Source organism: Temnothorax americanus, unplaced genomic scaffold (genome assembly GCF_048541705.1).
Source record: "Temnothorax americanus isolate GAGA-0224 unplaced genomic scaffold, ASM4854170v1 Scaffold17, whole genome shotgun sequence".
NCBI lineage: Eukaryota > Metazoa > Arthropoda > Insecta > Hymenoptera > Formicidae > Temnothorax > Temnothorax americanus.
The window spans coordinates 3,653,338-3,678,905 of NW_027509307.1; the positions used below are offsets into that span (position 1 = coordinate 3,653,338).

General features: G+C 42.8%; 2 protein-coding genes across 3 annotated transcripts in view; one reads left to right on the forward strand and one right to left on the reverse strand.

The window, feature by feature from the left end:
- LOC143895801 (atrial natriuretic peptide receptor 1) overlaps positions 1-17,427 on the reverse strand; it is a 72,553-nt gene extending 55,126 nt beyond the window's left edge. Inside the window, exons 1-2 of the mRNA XM_077403154.1 lie at positions 16,213-17,427; positions 15,874-15,922 (exon numbers count right to left, since the gene is read on the reverse strand). Of these exons, the coding sequence (XP_077259280.1) occupies positions 15,874-15,922; positions 16,213-16,282 (119 nt within the window). The 5' untranslated portion in view covers positions 16,283-17,427. The remainder of the gene's footprint in view (positions 1-15,873; positions 15,923-16,212) is intronic.
- LOC143895797 (uncharacterized) overlaps positions 20-25,568 on the forward strand; it is a 50,947-nt gene continuing 25,398 nt past the window's right edge. Inside the window, exons 1-3 of one of the 2 annotated variants that reach the window (XM_077403146.1) lie at positions 20-398; positions 608-913; positions 3,347-3,616. In XM_077403146.1, coding sequence (XP_077259272.1) covers positions 3,349-3,616 — 268 coding nt within the window. In that variant the 5' untranslated portion in view covers positions 20-398; positions 608-913; positions 3,347-3,348. Of the gene's footprint in view, positions 914-3,346; positions 3,617-25,568 lie in introns of both variants that reach the window. The other variant, XM_077403147.1, reaches the window with a different exon arrangement.

Here is a 25,568-nt window from a genome sequence, read left to right on the forward strand (position 1 = left end):
CGGCAGCCCGCAACGCGAGTGTTGCTGCCGAGCTTTGATAACCGAGAGGCCGCACAGTGAGAATCGTCGTCGTCGCCCTCGCTCTCGTCGCCGTCGACAGCGGGGAACAGCCCGTCGAGAGGAGAGGAGGATTTCGCGTCCGTACGACGTGCCGACGTGCACCTTCGACGGAGAGGCTTCCGCATCGGGCAACGAAACGTCGTTTCAACCGTCGGAGGCCGTCCGTCGATCTCCCTACACCGGTTTTCGCGTAGTTCTCTCTTTCCCCCGGTCACTCCTCTCTCTCGTTCGGTCTCTCGCTCGCCCCGTCCGCTCGCAACCCCGTCGTCTTCGCGACGCCCAGCGTCGTGGCACCGCCGTGCTCGCTCCGGCACACAGAGACACGTATAACGTTAAACGTACGTCATATTGTGCTACACACGAGTTGCCTGTCATTCCTCACCGCTCTCTTCTTTCCGTTCTACCTGTGACCGTCTTTTTTTCTCCCCTGTCCTATTTCTATCCGTCGTCCTATACTCCCTCCTTGCCCGTTACTTCTCTCTACGTTGCCCCGCCGCTCGCTTTAATTCATCCGTTCTCAATCGCTCCGATCTCTGCGTCCGTACAGTACTTTTCGCGGTGCGTGAAGGGAACGAGAGAGGTGTGCCCCCTGCTCCATCTCCCATCGGGGTCTCGAGAAAGCGGACGAAGGGACGAACAGCTCGGAGACGGACAGTCTCTGACGTACGCGTGACTCTCTCCTTTCCTCCGAAGGACGTCCCGTCAGTCAAGGGCGACGTCATTGCTCGCCTACTACCGCGACCGGTAGCCAGCCCTCCAGGATACTTCCGGAATCTGGAACCCAGTCGTCGAGGCTACCCCGGCTCGTGGTACCCAGGAATATTGCTGGGGAGGGAGTGTAACGAGTAACCAGGTGAGTGCGCTACTACTATTGGAAACTTGGTCGAGGGCTCGAGAGGCTCTCGAACCGATCGAAATCCGTTACGTGTCGGCGACCCACCATTTAATCGGGTCACGGCGGCACCGACGGCGGACGGACGGATAGACGGTTGCGGTGTATGCAACTCTGACGAAATTCGCGCTGACGATTTTCTCGCCTGCCATATGACGTATGGATTTTATCGGTCGGCACACCGCCCGCCGTCGCCGCCGCCGCTGCCGCCGCCGTCAGGCGCCTCGCGAGAGGGGGCGATCTGTTACTAAGGGGTTGCACTGCAGTGCACGGAACGTGGTGGGGTGGTCTCGTCCTGAGAGTTTCGCCGGGATGCCATCGACTCTTGTTCGCCGGTCATCTTTATCACTTTCAGTAATAGAATATCGTAATTCGATCTTCTCCGATCGTTTCGTTAGAGATAAGCGAATGGAAAGACAGGGAACTTGTCGAGAGTGCTATCCATCAATGTCTAACAGCGGATATCGTCCGTCGTACGTTTCGTGCAGATCGATCGCGATTCGGTCGGTTGTTCCCCTCGTTGGACTCCAGTCGAATTTGGATCAATGATCTAAGGACTGTGTGCGGGACACCCGGCATCATGCCCGTCCTGCGCATTGCGCCCGGCAGGATGTGATAGCGCCGCACGGAGGGCTCGTGTAAATCCTGCGCAATGGCGCACCCGGCTTCGTCGACGTGCGTGCGTGCGGTGCGACCACGGCGCCGACTCGTCGAGAGGGTACCGTAGCAATCTCCTCGGGATCGTTCCCCGACGATCCTCCGCCGCGCGATCGGCCGATGGAAATTCCGCGAATTCCACGGTGGAAATACGCGAGGCTTCTCGGACACTCCCCCCTTTTCCCGGAAAACCGATTTCCCTTTCGACGGACAAAGCTCGACCTCTCGTAGGGTTTCGACGGAAATCTCATCGACGTTCGGCTTATATTGTTAGCTGCAGAAAAGTGCGCAGGGCCGCGCTCTGGTGGTGTGCAGCCTTTGCCTTGAGATCTTCGACCGATTCGGCGACCGGCTAGTAGCACTCCATTTCCACTCGAATTCTCGTACGTATAGATATTCCCGAATTTAGGACGACGTAACATAGATTCTTATGAAAATTGTTGTAGATGTCAGATGAATCAACTATTCGAATCTCGTTTAGAAGTAAATTCTGAGAATTATTCTTGTCGACAATTGTTTTAAAAGTTTCTACTAACAATAAGCATTGTTGTGGATTTCTAGAGATTGACTTGAGTGGAATCGGTGTCTCCTTCTAAAATTTGTAAGTCGCGCAGGTTTGTAAAACGACCGAGATCGCTTAATGAATTCCCCATTGTCTCGTCGCGACTTTCGCCGGGGAAGTTCGCCGCGAGAGTTTTCAACGATTGATCGTCCATCGTAAAGTTCCCCCCCCCCCGGTGTGTACGTTCGTCGACCATAAAGCGATTATTAAAGGGTAATATCTCGAGACTGCGTTTGTACGGAGAAGGAATTGCGGCCGCGTTTCGACTTGAGGAAGAGGAGCAAGGCAGGAGGCAGAACGGCGCTTTGTGTACCGCCAACCCCCTCGGCGTTATACGCTTCTCCTCGACCCTTGCCACTTCTATTTCGGCCCCGAGTCCGTTTCATCTCTCATCTCTCGTGCGGCGCGCGGCGGTGCAGATGGAGCATCCGCATGAGCTATTTGTCGGAGAGAACGGTATACGATGGCGCGACAGAAGTAGATTTAACGAATAATATGAGGCAGAGCGATAGCGGGACATGAATCGTTCGGCTGGGAGCTTTCGTTCTTCGTCGTGGGCTGACCGCGTTGGACGCGTTAATTGCAATTAGCACCATGCGTGTAGCGTACTGCACTAATAAAGAGTAGTCGTAGCCGTGATAACGTTAAGCCGGCGCTTTGCCTCAACGAGATATAAAATTTTACTTTCACGAAGATATTAAAGTTACTTTTTATTTTGTAATTCCTTCCCGCGGAGCTCACCGTGATAACGTAATTTTCCTTCCGCTTATGCTAAGTATTACGATCTTAGTTATTTAAGATTTAAAAGCCGGGTATATCGCGTCAGTGATTGAAGGCTTAATGGTCGGCCGTCGTGAAAAGAAGACTAAGCAGCGGCGCTTAAAAGACTGATTAGATTTAAATGAGAAAGTATAGCGAAACAGTTTAATGGTTGAATAACTTCTCGCTTAATTTATCAGCGATCAGCAGACTATTATTGTCATGTCGCGTGTTCAAAAGTTCTGTTAAAATTGTCATATCTGTGGATTTATCTTTAATAAAAAAAAATTCTTATAAAATCAATCATTGGTCCGCCGTTGATGAAAGATACGTCGGTTAACAAATAGCGTGCAGAAATAATACCGAAAAAGGATTATTTTTCCCGAAAATCTATATATGATAATATAATGTTGCAGCAATGAGTACCACGGACCCCACCGGGGAGGGTGGAGGAGGGGGAGGAGGAGGGGAGAGTGCCACGACGACAAATGTCGAGCAGACTGCATCCCCGAGCACGCCGATCGCCGGCACCACCGTGCCGGTGGTGCAGGCGGCCGTTCAACAGCAACAGCAACCGCAACAACATCCGCCGCCGTCGCCCCTGAGCGGTTGCTACCTTCTGGTGGTGCTTCCTGAGCCTCACACCGCACAACACAAGGACCTCATCCTTAACCGCCTCGCGAAAGGTGAGATCTCGCTTATGTTTCATGAGATCGAGTTTCGCAACTGCCGTAAATGCTTTTTGCTATCATTAGTAACAGAAAAAGATACGAGTTACACAGTGCGGGGACATATAATGGAAAAGACCCCCTTTACCTCTCTGTACGGAAAGGACGGCGAGTTCCACGCGTGATCCTTACGCGTTATCAGAACGGCACGCATTAATCCACATATATATATGCGTACGATTATAGCTGATACACGTGTTCATTGTTATAATTATTATATCCGCGTGAGAATATCGAAGTCTGATCACGTATCGGACACAACAGTTCGCACTGTAACATGGCATGCTGAGCTTGGCTGATTGTGAGAGTGCACCTTGCAATTGCCGTTCGCGATTATAATCCTCCGTTCGACGTCGCGTTTCCGAGTTAAGATCGCACATATCCGTCATATTGCTCGTTTCCTGGACGCCTGCACGACTGTGTCTGATGTCTAACGGTGCTCGCGTCCTCTTCCGATTACATTCCTTCCGAGTTATCGGACAGACTCGAGTTGACGGACGGATATAGTTGCTAGGCGGACGGTAAAACGGACACACGCATTCTTATTCTCATTCTCTCTCTCTTTCTGTCTTGCGCGAGGAGGCAATCGACATCGCGCGTAACTCGTTTACTCCTAATCGTCTACATGCTCGATATCGCGAGTCGCTAATTCACACATCCGCGTTCTATCTATGTTTTCCCCACAGGCGCGCATGAAGACCGGCGGCGCCGGTAAAGTCTCTTTCAATCGCGCGAGAAAGGTTCGTAAATGGTATTAATACTATGATATTAATTGGCTTTTATGGCAAACATTTGTTCGCTTACGACCGTAATCATGCAGTAATGCACTTCAAATGCGATCGATACGGTAGAATTTTGTTTTTTCTTACTCGCACGAGCAAAACGCAATGTTTTACGTCGAAAGAAGTCGTTTATTTTCATAAAAACGCGTACAACCTACGTCATTTCGAGGAAAAGACGCTTATATAAAATGTCCTTTTTATACATTCTTATATTTATAGCAAAAATATGTTTTCTACAATAACAATATTTCCGAGCGTTCTCTCGGAAATAAGAGGGGACAATATTATATGTATCTTAATCGGCTTCACCGATATTGCCATTATCGTCACGAAATTGTCGTTACAATCGCTATATGCGAATATGTGCTTGGAGTTCATCATTATAGCGACGCCAACGTGGTCCACATATTTAATTAGAAGCAGTAAAAAGGAAGCATAAAAGGATCAATAAAAAGAAATGTATCCATGCTCTATGTCTTCGTGATAAAGATGAGTGCAGGATGATGTTCTGGAATTTCAATGAGATGGATTTCAAAATGATCAAAGGATCATCAGTTAATAAAAGACTTATTATATCGATATTACACATATGAGTTTTTTATTATATTACGTGTTAATTCATTAATTAAGATCTTTAGTTCCCCGGAACGTCACTTACGTATTTCTGTTCTTGCACGTCTTAATGTGCCGATACAACACGTTCCGCAGTTGGGATAACGGAATTCCGTAATATATTACCTTTTTCCGGAGTAAGGACAAAATTAATATACCAACACTGCGTTTTTTAAAGAGAGGAGGGGAAGAGAGAGAGAGAGAGGGAAGCCGACGCACGGAGCCCGTATTCGTGTTTTCCGCATTGCGCCATCGATGCTTTTTAACGGCGCGCTCGTCAACTTCTCGTTTAACGTTTATCTGCTGATTTTTCAATCCTTTTGCGCGCAAATTCTATAGTCCGCCTCATCCGTGGTCGTTTGCATTTGCGACGATGATTTCGCGAAATGTCGTCTGATAATAGCGCCACGTACGCATGTGTACGTGCGCGCCGTAACTTGTGACGTTAATAGCAAACCACATTCACATGCATGCTACATGGAATGTACATTTAACCTACTGCGATTAAATATTACATACTCCAATTACGTATTAAAATGTTCCATTCTAAGCATAAAGTGCGCGGTTTATCGTTGTTCTGTAAATATATGTATAACAAACGGAGAAACTGTGTACGCGGAGTTTAACGTTAGCACTAACGTCACTTCCAAAGCTTGCAATACATAACTATTAGATTTATTCATTCTGATTCTGTATCTAGTTCTATAAATTAATGATTAAATTATTATTCTTATAATAATAATCATTATTGCTACATCCAGAAATATCTACTTTTGTTCCCGCATGTCTTCTTCGAATCCTTCCAATTTCTTCATGTCTCGAAGTTGGCACATACATCTTCAAGATTACTTGTACAGTCGCGGACGATCATCAAGATTCGCTTTACTTTAGACTTACGCGGTAAAATAGCCGCGCGCACAAAAACATTCCCCCGCGCTTCGAGCTTCGGCACGGTTTGCTCTTTTCTTCGCTAAGAAGTGCAGGAGCTCTTCGTGATTCGTGCGGACCTCCGTGTGGACCTCCTCTCCTTCTTCGCGTAAATTTAGCGGTAGATTTCGAGCCTGCGAGACATTTGCCGCGTCATTTGCCGCATGTTGCGGGCGTTACCGCGTGCTCGCGGCTTCGCCGTATCCTTAAATACACTCAAAAACGCGCGAGCACGCTTTTACGAATCCTCTGGTTCAAGCTCGTTGAGATCTCGTCGCGCGCGAGCATATTTCTAATTTGTTTTTTCTTACTAACCTACGTTTATCCACTGCGAGTTTTCTCGCTCTTTGGCGAGATTTTAATTAATCGCCGTGGTACTGCAACTCGAGTTGGAGTTTTGGAAATCCATTTGGTCAAAGGAAAGGAAAAGATTTTAATTGCACGTTCAAGGAGCTTTGCGGGCACAAAGGCGAGTATGAATTTACGCAAGCTTTTTACGGATTTATACCGCTTACGAATTTAACGATTCGGAGTAACATATACCGTAAAACAAGACTCTTGCAGTCGCTACCGTTATTTTAAGATGCCCTTATGGGTTGTTCCGTTTCTTCGGCAAAGGCCTGAAGGTCCTGAGGATCCGTTTTCGATGAAGAAGGAAATTTTTCTACGCCCCCAGCGAGCCTTTCAAAGGCAAATTCCGACCGCTTTTGCGCGCTCACAAAGTTCGCGGATCGCAGGAATATATCGCGGGATATATAGCGTGACACAGCGCGGTATTAGATCGCGTTAGGAACGGCGTGGCTTTTTGAAAGGGATATTTTCCGCCCGGTATTATCCTTTGCGACGCGTATTCCATTTAGTCCTGGCCGCTATTGAGCGTGAATCGCCAGGTCCACGTGTCGTGCATGCGGAAATAATAATAGCAATTTATTTTCAACGGACAAACGGTTCGCCTGCAGTCTGAAAGGACCTTTTCGCTCGTCCGATGATTCAGTACTGCTTATAAAAAAATGTTATAAATGTGAATAATAACAAGATAATTCCATGCAAATCCTACACAGCTTTCCATCGTTCTCTTTTTAATTAAATTCTATTAAATATCTCTTCAATTGCGAGATATCAAGGGTTAAACGTAATATATTTACCGTACCTGCTGCATGTGCACCCTGTTGATATTTTTATATACTTTGTTGATAGCGTGATGCTACACATTCGTTCTATTTATAGTTAATAAATGGCCATGTTTACGGGACTATCTATCGGAAGGGTATCGACAGATTCTGACGAGTATATATACCAATAATTTTACCAACCCTTCATTATCGCGATTTAAAACACGTCACATATCACGATTTAACATATATAACCAAATTTTTTAGTAGAGCAATGCATTTTCTTGATAAAATAATTGTTTTTAAATAATAAAAAAATTATTTAAACATGAGTGCTTCTCTAGCTTATTAATAAAAGTTAGCATTACGACATTTCTATGATGTCTATATACGCAGGTCGTCTCAGAATCGCGAAGAATTTTTTGATTTTTTGATTTTATCTAATTCCGAGATATCTCATGTGATTAAAGGAGAGATGCCATATATCTGTCTCTCAGAGTATCGCATTCCCGCGGGATCTTCTCGATCGATCCTTGTTCATATACTTGCGCATAAAAGTGCGCGCACACGTGTGCACACCACCTCGCGTTGTACGTCTATTCTCTGCTCCACGGACGGGGGTTATAGGCCTTAAATGTCTGTTTGTATTTATAGAGCTACGACATGCATTTCGGGGAACCTCTCCTTTCGCCGATCTTCGAGGACGATATGCGCCCCCTGATGTCGCGTTGCCTCTTAGTCAGTCTCTTTCTTCGCGAGCAAGAATTCGTTCTATGAACAAATCAAGAGACGCCACGGCGTTCCCTTATATTCTTTCTTATCGCTCCTCAGATCGGCATTAGTCATGCGGCGGATCGCAGAAATAGATATCAGACCGTGCTCAAAATAAAGCGATAAAACGCGCTTTTGTTTTTCTATTGAGATATATACCTAACTCACAATCAGTTTTCATGTATTTTTCTTATACAATTATAATATTCTTAAAAATTGTTGAAAAGGAAAATATATACAAATATTTCTATATATGCCTTTTGATACCAGAAGTCATCCTGCGCTTACCTAAATTTTATAAAAACTTCTACGATAATTTTACGCATGGATACACATAAGTATCTAGTGAGCAAAATGTTTATTAGTTATCATTACCGCTAATTGCGATCTAAATCTGGATTGCCTTGAATTTGTTGATACTGAAAATGGGCAAGAACGTGTCCTCGAAGCCGTTGACCATATCGTTATGAAGGCTCAGCGTTATGCACGATTTCTTTTAGCGACCGGCTTTTTTTCTGGCTATTGATATAGTTTTATATATAACCTGGCATATATCAATCGCAAAAACAGTTCATTAACAAAGCAGTCGTGAAGATTACGCAAATTAATAATGAATTTTCTTATGTAAGCATCTCATCTTAATAAAAAATTCACTTTAATATATAATATAAAAGGCAAAAAGTGATTCACAGACCACATGTGCATGTACGCTATTCTCTCTGTTTTCTACACATTTGTAATTTTCTAACAGAAATATATATTTATCCGTGTTAAAAAGCTATTCTTTCTGCAACGGAGGCTATCCTTCGTCGAGCAAGCGCGCGCCGAATTCAATTATAATTTCGCCAATCGATGGCGAATTCGTTATTTATGACGATAGCAATGCGAATTGAGGGGTCCGAATATTTCGTGGAACTTCACGATTGTGTCACGCGAAACTTCGCACGCACGCACGCACGCACGCACGCAACTCCGTCTCTATGTCGTGCGTGACGCACCTCGCGTCACTGAGGTGCATATTTTATTAGGGAATTAGTATCTATTATGAACGTCAAATGAATACATATGGTGATAGCTCACTATAAATATAATAATACGGTCAATCCTCTCGGGTATAAGATACTATATTGATAAAATTTAGGCGGTAGACTCATGCGTAGATGAGCTCCACTTATTGTTAGAACCGTGATACGTCAGATATATGCTTTTTTGAAATTGAGTTTGCGGAAAAATCGCAGTTTCGATCGCTCCGACACCGATTTAGCCGGGGTGAATATACGGAGTGTATTTTTTGCACATCAATCGCGCCCGATCAATCGCGTATTTTCGTTGTAGATAGATTCGGGTCGACGCCTTTAAGTATCTATGTAATTACCGGTGTATATCTATACCGAAAGTTCGAACGCCGCGCCGATTGATCGCGTGTGTGGTGACGAGCACATGCACGCAAGTGTACACACGCAAACAAGTATCCCGGCCGGTACGACTCTTGTATGTATTGGATAGCACTCGATAATGTTTGAATTTATCGGCCTTCCGAAATAGAGTGATCGGTCATATGTATCTATATAGCGCATCGCGCACAGTTCGCCGCAGCGATTCGGTAAATATATCCCTTAACGAATGTGTCCCTCGAACTGCAAATCAAAACTTGCCGTTCGCAAACGTTTTAATTAAAAGCTCATGAGGTTCTACGTAAATATTAACGTTTACGAGTTTATCTGGGAATCACATGCGTATGTATAGAAGATATATTGATCTGGAGGGAGCCCTCGACACACGGATGTGAAACAATGCGAAATTAGTTTCAGTCGTGTACTGTTCTTAGCTAAATTGCTTGGCTTACAGTATATTATGTAAATAGTTTCCGTAATAATAATAATATCTACACTTAATTACGTATATTGCGCTTATGTAATAAATAAGTTACACGTGTTGTTATGTTAGGTAAAGTTAATGGATTATCATCTATATACGGAATTACGAAATAAACTTAATAAAACAATAAGTTGCTAAAATTATATAATATACAGAAGAGAGGACATAATTTTGTTACACATCGCGAAAAAATATATCCATATTTATTCTGAAATCACGATAAGCACAATTAAATCGTAAAACTTTTTTTCGCTATTGTGTGAAATATCCTACAATTGCCGGTGCAACTTTTAATTCCTATTTTGAGCTCCATAAATATTTTCGTATATTTTTAAATCTCGCGTTTTAAATACAATTTATTTCCGACAGCAAAGTACCGTTAGGAAAATCGATGCCATGTGGCTTCTGTACTATAAATGTGTTGAATCATGTATACTAATCAGCGTAATCGAATATAATTTGCTCATGCACTGTACAGTCATTTCGTGTACGATAAACTAGGCGTTCGCGAAATTAAAGGAATTTTTAACGACATTCATAAATAGCGCGTTAAGAGTCTCTCTCTATTAAAGAGATTGTTTTACATGCAATTATTACTTTCAAAATGATATATTTGCGATATTAAAGTTAACGCGAAGGATTAACGATATGAACTGGAGAAAGAAGAACTCGAATTATTCGCCGTCATCGAAACTCGTAGAATTAACGTGCCGCAGATAAATTTCAACAATAGTTGGAACTTTTCGTGAAGTTTGCGCGCTATTAATGGGAAACGAAATTAGCGTATAAAATATAAAACAGCGCGCTACGTCGCGTTGGTATTTTATTCAATACAAATTTATTTTTGCATTCCACGTCTGTCGCATATAAAGAGAAGATCGTGGATTGCGACAGAATGAAATTTATATATGTCGTTAATGAAACAATCTCGACAGGTATTTCAATGTGACATTTTATTCTCCCACACGATGGAACACGATGCTATTAAAGTTTCGTAAAAGAAGCATGAAAAGGCACAATGCATCGCATGTGGGGAAACCAAGAAATAATGATGATGCGCGATGCCGGAGGAAAAGTGAACAATGCCATGGTCAAAGAAAAGAGGCACGAAGAAGAAAGGAAGCAATTAAGATATGAGCAGATATGAAAGAGCGATATGGATTGAAACACTTTTTTTATTTGGCATAAATGCCCCACTGCGGCAACGATATAATTACTATCGCGCCGTATATACCTACAAAGATAATGGAAGTACGCGCAGAGAAAACTGATAGGAAATCAAATGGAAAGATAGATTTTCGATATCTTGCAATAAAAGATAGCGAAGCTGAAATCGAGAGTGAAAACAAGAGAAGAGGAAAGAAGGTAAATAAAGTTTTGTGGAAAAAAGGGGACAACGGGGGTGTAACAAACAGAAAGAAAGAGAGAGCGAGAGAGGAAGAGAGACAAAAGGCAGAATAATGATCGGAGCGAAGGGTTGCGAAGGGAAAAAATAGGGGGACACGTGAGAGGAGGGCAGGAAAAGGAAGGTGAGACGGTGAAAGGACGAGAGGGTAAGAAGGTTGCAAAAAGGAATAGGGCAACGACGACGGTGAGGGTGAACGAGAGAGGGCGAGAGTGTAGCTGTAGGTTGATGCGGCATGCGCATGTTGGTACCTGCCTACGGCCACATCCCCGCAGTCCCAGAACTTCGATCAATAATCCATCCACTCCGGTTCTGAGTGAAAACTGTCGCCGAGCCGAAATAACGATGTCATTTCGTCTTCCTCGCCACGCGCGATCGAAGCGCGAGCGTTAGCATCCGTACGTATAAAAGCGCGGAAAGAAAGAGGGAGGAAGAGAGTGGAAGAACAAAGAAATGCGCATCGTGCGCCGGATGCGTAGGAAAACTTGAGAAATGAATGAAACACTGGGGCGAGTGGGGAGAGAAATAATTATGGAAGATGTAAATCGACGGAATGGATCGTGCGCTCGCGATAATAAAGTTGCAGTTAAAGAAAGAAGTTTAAAAATATAAGGCAATCTTTTAAATTTGTTAACGGAGGAAGAGCGGTATTTGAATTATCGTTATTGCAACATTTCCAGCGCAAGAAACTTGCAAATTTTACTTTGCAACTAGACATCACAGACGCGCGCTTCGCGCGCGCTATTTAGCTTTAATATTACACACAACTGTCAAAATATGCTATGACAGCCGCTCACGAAGTTAGCGCGGCAACAAAATCAATCAGCATCGCGGAAAAGAGCCAACAAAGCCATTCGAGACTTTCGAGAAGACTTCGAGAGATGCGAGTATCGATTTAACATGCCTTTTTTAGAAAGGATTCTTTTTTTTTTAATTAACGAAACAGTCAAAACGCGGAAAATAAGTAATTGTACTGTAATATATACAAGGTATAATTTGGTACATTGACACACTGTAGAGCCCGGAGAACGATGAGATGAGATGAGATGAGATAAAAGCATCGCGTATTCAATGAGCAGCGGCAGCAAGGTCGTCGTTCACGGGTCAAGGAATAATTGGAGTGAGGGGTGTGTATCCCTGTCTCGGGGGTTTCTAATGAGGATTAAAAGTTTTAATTTCGCATCCTGCGAAGGCGGAAACGCGTCACGCTCATTCGCGCTGGGCAAACTGCGAAACTGTCATCTCGCGAAAAACGTCGAGAAAAATGCTAACGTTAATCCCTTTAGCGACGGTTTAATATTTCCCGACAATTATCATCGTGACAGTTCGTAAAATGGCAAAAAGGTGGACGCGTGCGAGTCAGTGACGAAATCTTTGCGAGGACACCACGAAGACGTGATATCGGGGAAATATCGCCGATAAACGTGTCTTTCGCCGGATTATTGGGCGATTATATTACTGACCTAAATTCCGCGTCGGAACAATTCGGCGAGACGTTAATAGAGTCATCGTCGCTGAGAATTATACCACACAGTCGGCTGTCAGATGCAGTTACCGGATTTATTAGCGGATCGCGCTTGGGGGGGGGGGTGAATTCGTCTTTCGCCGAAATATATATATATATATATATATATGCCTTTTATCCAATAAAAATTTTGACACCGCTTTTATTTTAAAAAAGGGAATTCCCGATAAGTCTTAATTGCGAAAAATGTGATGAAGCTTTGAGACCGTTATTCAAGAACACTCTATATAATGTCATTACATACGGGATGTATTTTTAGTATATATCGACAAGGCTATAACATTATATAGAAAAATTTCTCAATGCTGCATTATGTAGATTACATTATATATACCCCGTCTCTAATATTATTTAATACTATATAACGTTTTATTTTCCACCTGATATTATCTAACACTATATGTTACATTGTACCACACCGTATTATATACCGTATTACGTCGTATTCACGCACATGATGCGTTGTATTCACGTTAATATGGTTTCACAAAATAAATACGAGGATAAAATCCTGCTGCCTACGTTCATTCAATTAGATTCATGACGCGAATGCACTCATATCGCGATTGGGCGGGTGATGGCTCGGCGAACATCCAGAAAAAAAAAAGAAAAAAGAAAAATTCGCTTCACATTCAATTTGTGCTCGCCGTCACAGAATTTTGAAATATTGATATAAATAAATTTATATATTCAGCTGCAAAGTTGGTCCCGAGCTTGTAGAAGAAGAAATTATATGGGAAATGTCTTTCCGCTCATATTGATTTCATATATGATATCGAGTGACGTAGTGGTATTGAATGTATCGCTTTTTTTCGGTATCATTTGCGAGGGATTGAAAAAGCCATACTAATCTTCCACACGCGGTTGAAAAATCGCGTAACGTGAGACGCATTCAGGCATCGATGCCGTCTGTATTCCTATCGTACCAATAACATCTATATCAGAGAAAGAGAGAGAAAAGATTGTATGCTAAAATTTCGTAATATCATTACTTTGAAATACCATTTTAATAACTTTGTAATAACTTTGCTCGATCTCGGACGAAGTGTACTCTGACATTTTGTCGCTAAACGCGCCGAGTTAATAAAGAATCCCTATACGCGTAGACTCGTCGCTAGGCGTTTCTACCGAGATTCTATCATAATCGCTTTCCACTTTGTTCACACTTTACGACACGCGAACGGCGTGTACCGCCGAGAGTTTCTCTCCTCCCACCTTCTCTCTCTCGACACCCCGTGCTCCGCGTGATTTTATCTCGAGGTGAGTATCGCGCTACAGGGAGAACGAGGCAACAATGGCAAAATACTCGACGATCGCGCGTTTCGCTCTTCGTACGAAGTACGAAGAGATATACGTCTCGCACGAGTGCGCTCGCGATGCACGTCGTCCGGCATTAGCGACTTTTGTAACGCTTTGTACGGAGGACGACTCGCTGTCGGAGAGTCGCGGAAATGAATAATGCATTTTAATATATCGCGATAACACGATATCTAACTTTCGGTTCCGCGCGCGGTTCCATTCTAACTTCCGCTGTCAATATCCGTCTGTCTACCTCGCTGCGCTGAACGGCACACGATGGAACGACAACTGTCCGTAATTCGATTTCGGATGCGTGGGCGCGGGCCAAACGACCGACCACCGACCGTTTCCGCACGTGCGCGGGGTTCCCCATCGGAAATTTCCGCGTGTGCACGGTGTGCACCGGCGGCTACGTTTTCTCCCCCTCCCCCTCTCTCGTCCGCACGTTTGTTTGTTTGTTTGTTTATTCGCGTGTGCGAGACGCTTGTTATGCCGCGAGCACAATGTGCAAACGTGCTGACTAGCCAGCCGGCGGCCGGCAAGTCCTGTTTGACTCATGAGCACATCGAGTAGATTTGGTCAAGCGGAAAGAAGGCGAGACGCGAATTTATTCATGCGTTTATTTCGAGCTCGACTAACAGCTCACTTTTGCATCACCTCGACGATGCCCTTCTGCTTCCTCTCTCATTCTCTCTCTCTCTCTCTCTCTCTCTCTCTCTCTCTCTCTCTCTCTCTCTCTCTCTCTCTCTCTCGCGCTCATTTGTAAATAAGCAGCGAAACCGAGGCAGGAATCGTCTCGTCGGACACGCCCGTTTCTACTTCGTCTCTCGCGACGGCAAAATTATTCAAACACGTACAAGACACTTAATTTCACACGATATCATTGTACGTAGCTCGTTTCTATCTCTGTTTGCGCGAATAATAATGTTGGAGAAATATTACATCGTGGAATTAACACATAATGGCGCTAAAAGTTTGCAGATGTTTTGTCAAAGACTCGAGAAAACGAACTCTCCGAGGAACTCTCGCGCGTTTTACGCTTGTAATTTGTGTAGGATAATTAATTAAATACCGAGTGACAAAAATTGGTCGCGACGTTGACTTCCACGTAAGTTAACGTGAAATATTACATCGCGAACCGTCGCGTCGAGGAAAATCTTGATCGATCATCGTGTCTCTCTTTCTCTCTCGATTCTAGACGGTTAAACATGTTGCACGCTCGGGATAGCGAAAGGGTTAGCGCGCACTTTGCGCTGTCCCATCGATCGCGAGCGTGGTGTGTATGTACGTGCGGATAAGTGACATAGATATTCGCGCGGATAAATCGGAGAGTTTTCCGGAGTAAGCGCCGGACGGTTTGCTCTCGCTCTCATTACGAGAGCGAGCGGGCGCGCGAAATATCCAAGTGTCGAAATGCCCGAATCGATATCCCCGCGCGTCGCAAAGGTGCCATGCGTTTTGCGTTTTTATTAAACGCGGCCCAGAGAAAATACGCGGAACGCAATGGCGCGATAGAGGAGATGTCTGCGTGGTATAGGAGAGAAGTGCGAAAGCAGTACGTGCGTGTGTGAACGCACACGCGTATAAGCTCGAGCGGCAGTATGCGCCGGATCGGATCGGCGTACTTTATATGAACGTTTTATATGTGTTCCCCGACACGGTAATAGATATATGTATTCATATGCGTACGCGCGCACATATGTATTATATACGCGAGATAAGCACAGGCATAGTTGTCGACATGAATGATCGAGGGGACGCGCGCGCGTGGGGAACAGCGAGAAAGTTTGGAGTCGCACGATGCCGGTATATCGGCAAGTCGGCCGGAGATTCGGCAAATATTGTAAATTATATATCGCACATAAATATCGTTCCCAATTTAAATGAAAGATAATTCGACTCACCGGTACGACGCGCAGCAGCGGAGTTGTTGTAATCGTCGCAAACGTCGATCTGGAAAATAGAGAGATATATTTGAATTATACATATAGTATAGCGTCGCGCGAAAATAATTAATACGTTGTAAAATAATTATCGAACGCGTCTAAATTGTTATTTGTCTTGATATAAGTAATATAAAATAATAAAATGTTCACTAAAATGGTTGTATAATTTTTGCGATTTTCTCTCTCAAGCATAGCGTTCTCATTTCATAGATATATACAAGAATCTCTGACTATTTCTACAAATAATTCAAATCTAAATTCACAGCGCAACAAATAAATAGATGATAAGATGCTCACCCTGTGGTTGCTCCGCCGTCGCCCGATACCTCCCAGGCCTCCTCCTCCTCTCCCGCTCCATCAACTCCATCCCCGTCGTTTCCTCGTGGCACTCGGCACAACGCACACTCGCGACAAACGAGCAGTTAAAATCGCGCGCGCACTAATTAACTGAATGCGATAGTCGCCCGAATACGGCACTTTGCACGACGCTCCCGACTTTAATCGTTCGCGACGCTCACTTCATAAAGTATATCGAGACGAGAGAACAACGCGGAAACGCGTATCAATAATGGCCGAAACTCAGATGCCCCGACGGGAAGAAGAAGGGCGTCGCGCGGCCAACTTCACGCGCCCGGCGGCGCGGCGCCGCCCGCCGCGGCGTCACTCCCATTCTAACCTGTATCTTTTGTCCGCTTTCCGCGACTCCGGATAAGAGATGAGACACGCTCGCGTTTCGGAGCGATCGCGCCACCGTATATCGTGGGCGTACATGAATAAACACGTCAGTGTAAGACCGAAGATGATACTACCCGCGATGAGATCCGAGCGATTCGACGGCCGTCGCTTACGCGTTCGGGCAGCGGGCTGCCGACGTGCCACTGGCGAATTCCGTTACGCACGGTGGACGAATATCGCGGTACGAAGTTAATCGCGAGTGTCGCTCACCGATTAAAGCCGCGTCGCGAGTCGCTCGCCGCTCGCGACGGTTGACCAGTGATCGGGAGATTCAAGTACGGCAACTTCGCTCCGGTAACGCGCGAAGTTCGCGGCTAATTGAAATTTAATGTCGCGCCGCCGTGTATTTCAAACACGCGCAAATCTCATGCGATATTCGAATTATTTTATATACGATTGATATATCACGGCTTTTCATCACGCGAATTTCCCGACCCGGCGCGAAATTCCGCGCATTGCTCCGCGCTTAAAATTCAACAGTGGGAAAAATTCAGAGCGCGTATTCGAAACGTCAGAGAGATAAATGCGCCAAATGAAACAATAATTTATTATCTCCTTTTCTACGCGGCGTCCGGATATTTATTGCATTTTACGATCAAATCGCGCACAGTATCTTTCGACAGATAATCAGATCGTCTTGATACGAATCGTGGGATCGATCGATCGATCTCGTTGATAATAATTGCTAATTATTCTAAAGAAACGTCTTGAGAAGAGAGGAATTTGGGAGTAACGCACAGAGCGACTCGCGCTACTACCGCTTCGATGCTCGCCGCGCGACAAACAATACGGACGCGGCCTTGTACGCGCCGCGCCGGGTGAAAACAACTCCCCCTCCCCCCCCAACCCCACTCCCAACCGGCTTTATTCGAATCATTTAATTTAAAATATCACGAAACGAGTATTCGCTGAACGTTCCATTGCGTTACAAATGAATTTTCGATACGCGATGCCTATAATGCGGCTTCTCGTTATGCTCGATTGAATGATTCGCATATTATCCAGCATTATCGGTTTCGAAGAATTGAAATTACATTTAAATCGAAAGCTTAAAACGTGACGCGCGATACTTGAACTCGAGCGTTGTTGAAGGAGATATTTCCTGTATAGATTGAAACAATTAATCGTTAATAATTTCTGATTTGTAGTATTTGTATACGTCAAGAAAATAAATCGCGCGAAATATTTGTCGCGATTAAAGTTTTTCGGGTGAATTTTGAGAGAGTTTGGTATCTTTTCTTCTATATACGCGAACTTTTATCAAAAATCAATTATTATCACAAACTTCGTCTGAGTTTTCCAATCAAATCGCGATTAGCGATGCATGATGCGACGTTACGAGAATCAAATTGACTCTCAAGATTGATTAATTAGCTATGTATATTATGTTTCAAGATTAATTTTATCCAAGTTTGTCGGGAGAAACGTATATAAGAGGCCAAGTTTCTCGTAGATATTACGTCAATGTAAATTAACCAGGCATGAAATTTCCCGAACTTTATGATACGCGGTAAATGTGTTAAGGGTATGGAAGGACTGGTATTTAACGGTATACGCCGCACTACTCGTAAAGCGAAAACACAAACGAGGTTTTCCACCTACCCAGCTGCTCGAAGAATTGAGAGCCCGACTGCATCACGGCCGCATAATTTACGAAGTGGCTTGTACAATGATAATTATCCGCGACCCTAATACATGACCGCGTTAATTAACGTTTACGGCGGAGAAGCCAGACAGGAGATGCATGTCGGAAAACTGTCGTGTAATATAATCTAATGCGCCCAGACAAAATTATCACGTTAAATTCTCCACCTCTGTGTTACACCTACACATTCATAAATTGCAACAAAATTCGAAATTACAAATTAAAGGAATATTATGCGTTGTATAAATTAAACCTCTGCAGCGTTCGTTAAAACGCACGCAGCCGACTCGAGAGCGAAATTAAATTTTGTTATCCCATCTGTTTCAAGCTTAGCTCTCGCCCTCCAGGGATTCACGTTTTTCGATTTTTATTTCGCGGCGTCGTACGGGGAGCACCCGGTCATTATTTCGCGAGATAAGAGAGCGAGGCGCATTTGGCCGACAACGACCGTTTTACACTTTCGGCGTGCGTGCGTGCATGTAACTGAATATAGTGTGTCTAATTTTATCGTGGCATTCTCGCCACGCCGGTTCGCTCCTCTCACTATCGCGCTCCACGAGTCAGCCGCGAGTCTTCGCCTCTCCCGACTAGCCTCGTTCTTGAACCTGACCCCGAGACTAATACCTCTATTAAGCTGGACCCCCCACCAGCGCAAATCAAGTTCGCACTAGGTCAAAAATTTAGTGCTATTTAGGTGCTAATTAAGTGCCCTAGTCCGAATTTTGGTGCTCGAACCGTTTAGCAGGAAATCGCGTAAAAAATGGGGGGGTCCAGCTTGCCATAAAGCTGGACCCCCCCATATCAGAAAATGGTCCTACAGAGAAGATAAGTACACTATAATTTAGTGCTAATTAAGTGCTAATTAAGTGCTCTAAAAAAACGATAAAATGTTGACAGATTATAACATTTATTTAAATATACCATTATATATTGAACACAGAACCGTCGCGGTCGACACTAACACTTAAAAAGATTGCTGCATGAATATATTCGTTACTAAAATGATCGAAAACATATATTTCCCAAATCTGAGTTCATTGCTAACAGTAAAACAATTACAATAATTAACTTAGACCAGCCGTTGGCGCTGAGCACTAAGTTCCGTCATCTGATCGTCTACGAATTAGTTGCTCGCATGATTATAGTATTAAAATAATTCTCAGACATTGTACTTTAAAAGAATATCACGATTCGAATTTAGTGTTAGCAGCTTAGTGTTGAAATTAATTAATTAATCAATACAGCGCGCGTTTCGCGGATAAACTAATTAATTTCAACGCTATACAGCCAGCACTAAATTCAAATCGTGATATTTTCTTAAAGTACAATGTCTCAGGATTATTTTAAGACCATAATCACGCGAGCACCTAATTCTTTGACGATTCTGTAAGGAACTTTAGAGCGCTGCGCGCGCGCTCTATGGATAAATTAATTAATTTCAACGCTATACAGCTAGCACTAAATTCGAATTGTAATATTTTCTTAAAGTACAATGTCTCAGGATTATTTTAAGACCATAATCACGCGAGCACCTAATTCTTTGACGATTCTGTAAGGAACTTTAGAGCGCTGCGTGCGCGCTCCATGAGTTAATTAATTGATTTCAACCCTTTGCAGCTAGCACTAAATTCGAATTGTAATATTTTCTTAAAGTACAATGTCTTAGGATTATTTTAGGACTATAATCACGCGAGCACCTAATTTTTTGACGATTCTGTAAGGAACTTTAGAGCGCTGCGCGCGCGCTCCATGAGTTAATTAATTAATTTCAACGCTATACAGCTAGCACTAAATTCGAATTGTAATATTTTCTTAAAGTACAATGTCTTAGGATTATTTTGGGACCAAAAACACGCGAGCACCTAATTCCTTGACGATTCTGTAACGAATTGAAGAGTGCTGCGCGCGCGCTCCATGAGTGAATTAATTGATTTCAACCCTTTGCAGCTAGCACTAAATTCGAATCGTGATATTTTCTTAAAGTACAATGTCTCAGGATTATTTTAAGACCATAATCACGCGAGCACCTAATTTTTTGACGATTCTGTAAGGAACTTTAGAGCGCTGCGCGCGCGTTCCATGGATAAATTAATTAATTTCAACGCTATACAGCTAGCACTAAATTCGAATTGTAATATTTTCTTAAAGTACAATATCTCAGGATTATTTTGGGACCAAAAACACGCGAGCACCTAATTCCTTGACGATTCTGTAACGAGTTATAGGGCGCTCCGCGCGCGCTCCATGAGTTAACTAATTGATTTCAACCTTTTGCAGCTAGCACTAAATTCGAATTGTAATATTTTCTTAAAGTACAATGTCTTAGGATTATTTTGGGACCAAAAACACGCGAGCACCTAATTCCTTGACGATTCTGTAACGAATTGAAGAGTGCTGCGCGCGCGCTCCATGAGTTAATTAATTGATTTCAACCTTTTGCAGCTAGCACTAAATTCGAATCGTGATATTTTCTTAAAGTACAATGTCTCAGGATTATTTTAAGACCATAATCACGCGAGCACCTAATTCTTTGACGATTCTGTAAGGAACTTTAGAGCGCTGCGCGCGCGTTCCATGGATAAATTAATTAATTTCAACGCTATACAGCTAGCACTAAATTCGAATTGTAATATTTTCTTAAAGTACAATATCTCAGGATTATTTTGGGACCAAAAACACGCGAGCACCTAATTCCTTGACGATTCTGTAACGAGTTATAGGGCGCTCCGCGCGCGCTCCATGAGTTAACTAATTGATTTCAACCTTTTGCAGCTAGCACTAAATTCGAATTGTAATATTTTCTTAAAGTACAATGTCTTAGGATTATTTTGGGACCAAAAACACGCGAGCACCTAATTCCTTGACGATTCTGTAACGAATTATAGAGCGCTGCGCGCGCGCTCCATGGATAAATTAATTAATTTCAACGCTATACAGCTAGCACTAAATTCGAATTGTAATATTTTCTTAAAGTACAATGTCTCAGGATTATTTTAAGACCATAATCACGCGAGCACCTAATTCTTTGACGATTCTGTAAGGAACTTTAGAGCGCTGCGTGCGCGCTCCATGAGTTAATTAATTGATTTCAACCCTTTGCAGCTAGCACTAAATTCGAATTGTAATATTTTCTTAAAGTACAATATCTCAGGATTATTTTAAGACCATAATCACGCGAGCACCTAATTCTTTGACGATTCTGTAAGGAACTTTAGAGCGCTGCGTGCGCGCTCCATGAGTTAATTAATTGATTTCAACCCTTTGCAGCTAGCACTAAATTCGAATTGTAATATTTTCTTAAAGTACAATGTCTTAGGATTATTTTGGGACCAAAAACACGCGAGCACCTAATTCCTTGACGATTCTGTAACGGATTATAGAGCGCAGCGCGCGCGCTCCATGGATAAATTAATTAATTTCAACGCTATACAGCTAGCACTAAATTCGAATTGTAATATTTTCTTAAAGTACAATGTCTTAGGATTATTTTGGGACCAAAAACACGCGAGCACCTAATTCCTTGACGATTCTGTAACGAATTGAAGAGTGCTGCGCGCGCGCTCCATGAGTTAATTAATTGATTTCAACCTTTTGCAGCTAGCACTAAATTCGAATCGTGATATTTTCTTAAAGTACAATGTCTCAGGATTATTTTAAGACCATAATCACGCGAGCACCTAATTCTTTGACGATTCTGTAACGGATTATAGAGCGCGGCGCGCGCGCTCCATGGATAAATTAATTAATTTCAACGCTATACAGCTAGCACTAAATTCGAATTGTAATATTTTCTTAAAGTACAATGTCTTAGGATTATTTTGGGACCAAAAACACGCGAGCACCTAATTCCTTGACGATTCTGTAACGAATTGAAGAGTGCTGCGCGCGCGCTCCATGGATAAATTAATTAATTTCAACGCTATACAGCTAGCACTAAATTCGAATCGTGGTATTTTCTTAAAGTACAATGTCTCAGGATTTTTTCAAGACCATAATCACGCGAGCACCTAATTCTTTGACGATGCATAGCGTAGAAATTAATTAGTTTATCCGCAAAGCGTGCACGCCGCGCTCTAAAGTTTGTTACAGAATCGTCAAAGAATTAGGTGCTCGCGTGTTTTTGGTCCCAAAATAATCCTGAGACATTGTAGTTTAAGAAAATATCACGATTCAAATTTAGTGCTAGCTGCAAAAAGTTGAAATCAATTAATTCACTCATGGAGCGCGCGCGCAGCACTCTTCAATTCGTTACTGCATCGTCAAGGAATTAGGTGCTCGCGTGTTTTTGGTCCCAAAATAATCCTAAGACATTGTACTTTAAGAAAATATTACAATTCGAATTTAGTGCTAGCTGTATAGCGTTGAAATTAATTAATTTATCCATGGAGCGCGCGCGCTGCGCTATATAATTCGTTACAGAATCGTCAAAGAATTAGGTGCTCGCGTGATTATGGTCTTAAAATAATCCTGAGATATTGTACTTTAAGAAAATATTACAATTCGAATTTAGTGCTAGCTGTATAGCGTTGAAATTAATTAATTTATCCATGGAGCGCGCGCGCTGCGCTCTAAAGTTCCTTACAGAATCGTCAAAGAATTAGGTGCTCGCGTGATTATGGTCTTAAAATAATCCTGAGACATTGTACTTTAAGAAAATACCACGATTCGAATTTAGTGCTAGCTGCAAAGAGTTGAAATCAATTAATTAACTCACGGAGCGCGCGCGCAGCACTCTTCAATTCGTTACTGCATCGTCAAAGAATTAGGTGCTCGCGTGTTTTTGGTCCCAAAATAATCCTAAGACATTGTACTTTAAGAAAATATTACAATTCGAATTTAGTGCTAGCTGTATAGCGTTGAAATTAATTAATTTATCCATGGAGCGCGCGCGCAGCGCTCTAAAGTTCCTTACAGAATCGTCAAGGAATTAGGTGCTCGCGTGTTTTTGGTCCCAAAATAATCCTAAGACATTGTACTTTAAGAAAATATTACAATTCGAATTTAGTGCTAGCTGCAAAAGGTTGAAATCAATTAGTTAACTCATGGAGCGCGCGCGGAGCGCCCTATAACTCGTTACAGAATCGTCAAGGAATTAGGTGCTCGCGTGTTTTTGGTCCCAAAATAATCCTGAGATATTGTACTTTAAGAAAATATTACAATTCGAATTTAGTGCTAGCTGTATAGCGTTGAAATTAATTAATTTATCCATGGAGCGCGCGCGCAGCGCTCTAAAGTTCCTTACAGAATCGTCAAAGAATTAGGTGCTCGCGTGATTATGGTCTTAAAATAATCCTGAGACATTGTACTTTAAGAAAATATCACGATTTGAATTTAGTGCTGGCTGTATAGCGTTGAAATTAATTAGTTTATCCGCGAAGCGCGCGCTGTATTGATTAATTAATTAATTTCAACACTAAGCTGCTAACACTAAATTCGAATCGTGATATTCTTTTAAAGTACAATGTCTGAGAATTATTTTAATACTATAATCATGCGAGCAACTAATTCGTAGACGATCAGATGACGGAACTTAGTGCTCAGCGCCAACGGCTGGTCTAAGTTAATTATTGTAATTGTTTTACTGTTAGCAATGAACTCAGATTTGGGAAATATATGTTTTCGATCATTTTAGTAACGAATATATTCATGCAGCAATCTTTTTAAGTGTTAGTGTCGACCGCGACGGTTCTGTGTTCAATATATAATGGTATATTTAAATAAATGTTATAATCTGTCAACATTTTATCGTTTTTTTAGAGCACTTAATTAGCACTTAATTAGCACTAAATTATAGTGTACTTATCTTCTCTGTAGGACCATTTTCTGATATGGGGGGGTCCAGCTTTATGGCAAGCTGGACCCCCCCATTTTTTACGCGATTTCCTGCTAAACGGTTCGAGCACCAAAATTCGGACTAGGGCACTTAATTAGCACCTAAATAGCACTAAATTTTTGACCTAGTGCGAACTTGATTTGCGCTGGTGGGGGGTCCAGCTTAATAGAGGTGAGACTAATACGCGTACGTGCCGGTGTCAATAAGTGCCGGAAAGATAACAGGGAAACGCTCACGATTGATTTACGATCTCTTAATTGTAATCGCGCACGATAATTTTCAATCGCGATACCGCCTAATGTCCCGCGATTAATCAAATATAGAAATTTATTTCTACATTGGAATGACATTTTCTTAAATTTAGATTTTTATCTAACTTCTCTTTTTCTGCTTTCTTTACTCTTTCGATACTATACTTTCATACCGAATTATTTTACCAAGAATAATTACATTTTTTCTTAATTATCTATCAAATAATGATTTCAAATAAATAAATCTTCTTTGATGACGATTTATTATTATTATATTAATCTATCTCTAAAACTTTCATTTGCCTGATGACTCTCCTTGAAATTCACAAATTACAAGAGCGCATACAAACTTCGATATCTATATTTCTCCAGATATATTTGGACGTTTCAGAACTATAACACACGAGCGGTCCTGAACATGCTCCTAATTCTGCTACAGAAAGGTAGAATTCAGACTCCAATTTGATTATCCGAAAACTTTAACAATGATTATTCGTATCGACAAACAGCAGCTATTAAAATATTCTCTTTATATTTACATATTATTCAATTATTCAATTATTTTCGTACAAAATATTGAACACAGCGAAATTTCTAGAGCTCTAGTCCTTGATTGCGCGGCGGGGCTGTAAAGTTCAATCGCGAGCAACAGTGCGTATACGTGCGTACACGAGCGATCCGCACGTTGTTGTGTCCCAACAAGCGCAGACAAGTGCAGGCCTCGTGAAGCCAAAGCAATTCAGACACGCTTGAACTACAAACGGGTCACGTTACCTGGGAATCACGGTTCATCGCACATTCATCTCTCCGCCCCCGTCGCCTCTACCCTGATAGCTCCCCGACAGCGTTGACTTCGCGCGAAATGAACTCGGCATAATATACATCAGCGAGCAAATATCTGAAGGCGATGCCGCGGCGGGGGAGTACGTTTGTACTTCGCACCAAGACATCTCCGTTACGGTTGCCTGCATCCGTTCAGACTCCGATAAATTCAATGGATTCGATGCGACGTCTCGTGAGAATGTTTCCAACGTAAAAATTCTTATCTGGACCTGATGATGTCGGACTTAACGCTCCTCGAGGGAACGACAACGTCGTAAAAAAAATCCCGTCATTGTCCTAAAACTCACGTGGAAAACGACCGAGGGGAGGTTCTATTCGCGGAATGATGCTGCGTTGTCGCGTTCGC